Raw genomic sequence first — 5,496 nt, forward strand, 5'->3', positions numbered from 1 at the left:
CTAAGATACTCGATTACCCCTTTTTGCTTTATAAAAGGAGAACCTAGAAAAGTAAAACCCCTTTAAGATTATGCCCCATAGGCTATTAGGATAATTTAGAAGCCTCCAACTTTGCTTCATAACCATAACAACATTAAAAGAATTCCAACTGACGAAATCCCATCCCTCCTATAAGTTTTAGTTGAGATATGTGATTCCAACACTTTTAGGTGTTTTAGACTATCTCACTGCCTCTAGCAAAAGTTGGCTACAATACTGTCAATATCTCTACAAAACATTAGTGGAAGTTAAAAATTGACATAACATAGGCTGGAATGGCCGTTAGTACTGCCTTGATTAACACCTCACGACCCGGTTGGGAAACTAAATTTTATTTCTAGGATTCTGTTTTCTTCGTAATCCTTTCTTTAAAGAAGGATAAAGCTTCTCTCTTAGAGCTGCCCTAAATTGTAGGAATGTCTAAGTATTTCTCTGTTGAACTCATCTCTATCATCCGAAGCTCGAACAAAATCTCTACTCTCACAGTATTTATCAAGGATTTGTTTGAAACACTTTGCCTCTTACACTATTGCTTTCCCATAGAGAAGTGTGTTGTCTGCAAAGAGTGAATAAAAAATAGGAGGGCAGAATCTATTCAGCTTGAAACCCTTTATTTTATTACACATGCTACTTTTCTCAATCAATTTTGATAGTACTTTTGAGACTATAAGGGAAAAAATGGGGATAGGGGGTCCCCTTACCGTAAACATCTTGTCGCCACAAAGGATTCAGTTCTACTTCTATTAACAAGGATATAATAGCTCAAAGTTGTGAAACATTGCTTCACCCAATTCATCCACGGTTATCAAAACCCATTTTCTCCATTGTAGCAAAAAAAGGCCATTCAACCCTATTGTAGGCCTTATTCATGTCCAACTTAATGGCAAAATGCCCATTCTTCAGCTTATAAGATCGGAGCGAGTGGAAAGCTTCATGAGCAATGGCAATATTATCTTGGATTGCTCTATCAGAATGGAAAGCAACTTGATTTTGAGAGATGATTTGGTTCATTATAGGTTTTAGCCTACTTACCACGACCTTTGAGATAACTAAGAGGGAAAACGAGCGGAGCCGATCTGAACGTGTTATTATTCAAGCTCGGTTCGGTGAAATCGTATTACTGATCAAGATCGGCTCGAGTTCTATATATTTTAAATGAGCTTAAACGAATTTAAAAACGAGCCGAGTTCGAGTCAAACTCGAACTGTTCGAAATATTAATAATTTTAATATTCTACTTTATTATATAAATAAGAATAAATAAGAGAAAAATAAATGTTATTAATACTGGCTAATATGAAAAATACACAAAGAGTAATAAGCTCAAAGTTATAAAAATTTACTTTAAAGAACTAAACAAGAGTACTTTACTCTATTGAAATTAAAGTAAAAGAAAATTCAGTATCTAATGGGATTAACATCTTCAAACATGAAAGGAAACAAAAATTAGAAGGTAAATAGTATGAAACCAAATCTAATTATCGATTCTCTAATAGAAATTTTGATGGAAAAAATTTTTAGTATAAAATTACAAATAAAAGAATAAAAAAAATATTTTTATGTGTTAGAAAATAACTAATATAATATAAAAAATGCAGGAACAAATAGTAATTACCCCTATATATATATATATATATATATATATATATATATATATATATATATATATATATATATATATATATATATATATATATATATATTCTTGCAACTTTCTCACTACCTAAACACCTAGATCTTTGTCTTAAACTTGCATTACAATGAGTAGAAACTTCAAAATTGACATTCTAAAACATAACAAAAGAAGCTTAATAGTGTTTAAACATTTAAAGTTACGATGTAGTGTGTAACTCAAAAAAAATCATTAATATTTGAGTATATAGAACCAATGTGTGTACAAATTGAACCTATTATATTTTTAAAATGAAAAACTATCTCTATATTTAGGAAGGCAGAATTTTACATTTAAATGCTAAAAGTTAAAAAATAGATATAAATGTTATAAATATGAGTATTAATGATTAATATTAGAATCAAGTTTATTATCATTAAATATAAGTAGAACTTTCATTTTCTAAAGAAAAAAATAGTAAGAAAAAGTATATAAAAAGAGATGAATTTTAAATTTTCATAATAAAAAAGAGAAAGACATTAACCAAAAATATTAAATAGTAAATAGACATTAAAAATGTAAATGATAGTTAATGTAAATAGACATTAAAATTAAAAGTATCCTATCCTTTTTTATACTTCTTATCTTTAATTTTTATAAAAATTTGTATTGAGTTATTTGAACTCTCTCTCTCTATATATATATATATATATATGTGTGTGTGTGTGTGTGTAATATAGTAATTCATCAATTTTTTATAAGATTATGAATGTATATGAAATTATGATAGAATTAGGATTGAATTAGATTAATTACTAATTAATTATGTTAGAAAATTAAATTAGGATAATATAGAATTAGGATAATATTAGTAATTATCAATTAATTTTAAGAATATTTTAATCAGTTCAAAAATCTCATTCTCTTTCGTGTTTTTATATATACTGGTATTGCTCGTTACGCACGTAAATTATTATTATAAAAGTCATAATATAATTTTCTTTAACAAGTCAGCATGTAAAATAATATTTATTAAAGATATTTATCTATTTTGTAAATATTTTTTGCATTGTATAGTATGTTTTCGTGTGTTATTATGTATAGTATGTTTTCATGTGTTATTATGTGTTATTTTTTGCATTGTATAGTATGTTTTTATGTGTTATTATGTATTTTACAAACTTAATGGATAGTTAGACTTCAAATAAACTTATATAAATTTATAAAATATTTATTTATTTTTGTTTTCATTTAATAATCCATGATCAATATTAAATTTTATAAATTTATTTTACAATAAGATATAAGAATAAAACTCAATTTTATATATTTTATGATAAAAAATTAATTTAGTATATAAAAGTATATTGACCACATGAAGTAATTAACTTGCAATAATCCTACTATTAAAGTATTATAATAATAATGTGCATGAATTATATATCAATAAAATAAAATTAAAGATATTATATCTTTTTTTTGACTTTTTATATTTATTTTTTACAATAATTTATATTGAGCTATTTAAACTTTTTCATAAAATAACGCTAATTTTACGTGTTAAGCGAATCAAATTCGCCGGTCACGATCCGTTTTGATAACCCCACCTGAAAGGTTCTCAAATTCAAAGTTCTATCTCGATCATTACATAATCAAGAGTACTGCAACGCTACACAATCTGGCCGACCCTGAAAATCCTTCACTGAATCAAGAAAAGTTTTCACAGTGCAGGGTTTTTTGTAAAAAGATATTTTAATGTCAAAAGAATTTCTTTTCAAATTTTTTTTGTTTTATATGATCTTTTTTATGAGAAAAAAACATCAAAAATATACCTTTATAAGATATCTGAAGTATTTTTTTTATAAAATTTATGTTATTGTGACTTCAGTTTTTATCTTATATCTTTTTAATTTTTTTAAAATTTCGTAAAAGAAATACTATAAGAGAAAGATACTAAAAATATACCTATAGGATAACGAAATGATATTATTTTTAATTTGCATTATTGTGAATTCAGTTTTTATTTTAAATCTTTTATTTTATTTTTTAAATTTCATCAAAGAAAAACATATACCTAAAAATATCGAAAATTATATATTTTAATTGTATAATTAAGAATCTACCTTTTAGAATTTCATTCGAAAAAATATTAAAAGTATTACCTATATAATACCAATAGAATATGATTTTAACTTGTATACTATGAAATCAGTCAAATGAAATAGATTTATCATTTTTATTTTATATCTTTATATTTGATATTTGATATTTGCAAATTGAATAATATTTTTTTTTTTATAATAACGAGTGTGTTTTAACGACATAAATATTTATATTTCAAAAGATATACCATAATATATCAAATACAATTTACAATGCATAAAAATATATTTAAAATAAAATTAAAAATATATTTAGAGGTAACAAAAAATATACTAAGAAAATACCAATATAATATCAAAATGATATTATATTACAATTTAAAAAAACCGTATAAATAAATTTTTAAAACAATCGTAAAATAATTTTTTTGAAAAGAATTATAAAAGAAATTAAAAATTTGGGCGCGTTTTTCCGTAATTGTACAAATTCCCTTGAATCAATTCCATTGCCTATTATTTATTTTTGGGCTTTCGTTCTCTTTGTTTATAAAAGAAAGATTAAGAAAGCTTTCAAAAAGAAAGAAAGATTAAGAAAATGAAGACAATTGCTGCGGCATTAAGCCATCAGCATCACATTCATACGTATAGTAAAATAAACATATATTAACCAAAAAGTTACTCTTCCCTCTTAATTCCTGTGGTTCTCTAATAAAATGTCAGTGCTCTCCTGACATAAGACCTTCGTATGAATGTCCATGCATGTTAGAAAACCTTCTGTCCTGCATGCACAAGTATACGCAATGGATAACAAATTTTTTGAACTTTTGCCATATTAGACATGATCGATAAGGACAAGAATCAATAATCAGTAAATGAAATTAATAATCAATAAGAGAATGGATCTGCAAAATACTATTTTTCTTTCTATTTAAGGAAAAAGAAATTCCTCAACACTATTCTAACATATCCAAACATTACAGACTAATAATAATGCAACATATTATTAGGGTTTTGAAAAGACTAGTCGTCTATGTAGAGCTGGTTACATCCAACTCTCTGCATCAGAAACCATCAGTGGATTCGCATCTGGTGTCTGCACAAAGGACAAGTATTCTTCTCCCTCTTAAGCCACTGGGCAATACAAGAAGGATGAAACCTATGCATACAATCCATAGCCTTAGTCTCGTCACCTTGCTCCATCTCCTCAAGACAAATTCCACAAATCTCACCATCTCCATCAACAACTACAACACTCTTCAGACCCTTAAGAACAGGATCTTCATTGTTAAACTGATTCTTCCAAGTTCATACATGGTTTCTAGCTTCGTGAATATCGGGTTGCTGTAGCTCGTCAGAGTCGATATTTCCATTGCTGATTCTCTGTAGAATCTGTGCTTGCCACATTGCTATCTGAACCTCATCCATAATAAGCGGTGCAGCATTGGTCATCATCCTTGGGAACTAAAACTTCAAAACTCAAAAACCAGTAATGGAACTCGAACCCTAGACGGGACCAATTAAAAGATGAAAGAAAATATCAGAACTCAAAAAGAAACAAGGCCAGGATAATGTAATGTGTTAGGGTTCGGGTCTCTTTAATATATATTGCATAGTTTTGACGGTTTTCTGTCGTTCTAAGTCAGTTGTACTGTAGTACCTTTGATCACAAGAAGTAGAAAAGTCGGCGTAACTAGTTAGTTTCATCCAACGACTAGATATGACTGCTTGTGGACCCCAAAATCAA

General features: G+C 27.1%; 1 protein-coding gene across 1 annotated transcript; it reads right to left on the reverse strand.

Annotated features, from left to right (window-relative positions):
• Positions 1-4,823: 4,823 nt before the first annotated feature.
• On the reverse strand, positions 4,824-5,201 carry LOC125369977 (E3 ubiquitin-protein ligase RNF167-like). Its single transcript, XM_048373495.1, has 2 exons — positions 5,064-5,201; positions 4,824-5,015 (listed from the first exon to the last, which is right to left on the reverse strand). The coding sequence occupies exons 1-2, from the start codon at positions 5,199-5,201 to the stop codon at positions 4,824-4,826; spliced, it is 330 nt and encodes a 109-aa protein (XP_048229452.1).
• Positions 5,202-5,496: the final 295 nt, after the last annotated feature.

Source organism: Ricinus communis, chromosome 1 (assembly GCF_019578655.1).
Source record: "Ricinus communis isolate WT05 ecotype wild-type chromosome 1, ASM1957865v1, whole genome shotgun sequence".
NCBI lineage: Eukaryota > Viridiplantae > Streptophyta > Magnoliopsida > Malpighiales > Euphorbiaceae > Ricinus > Ricinus communis.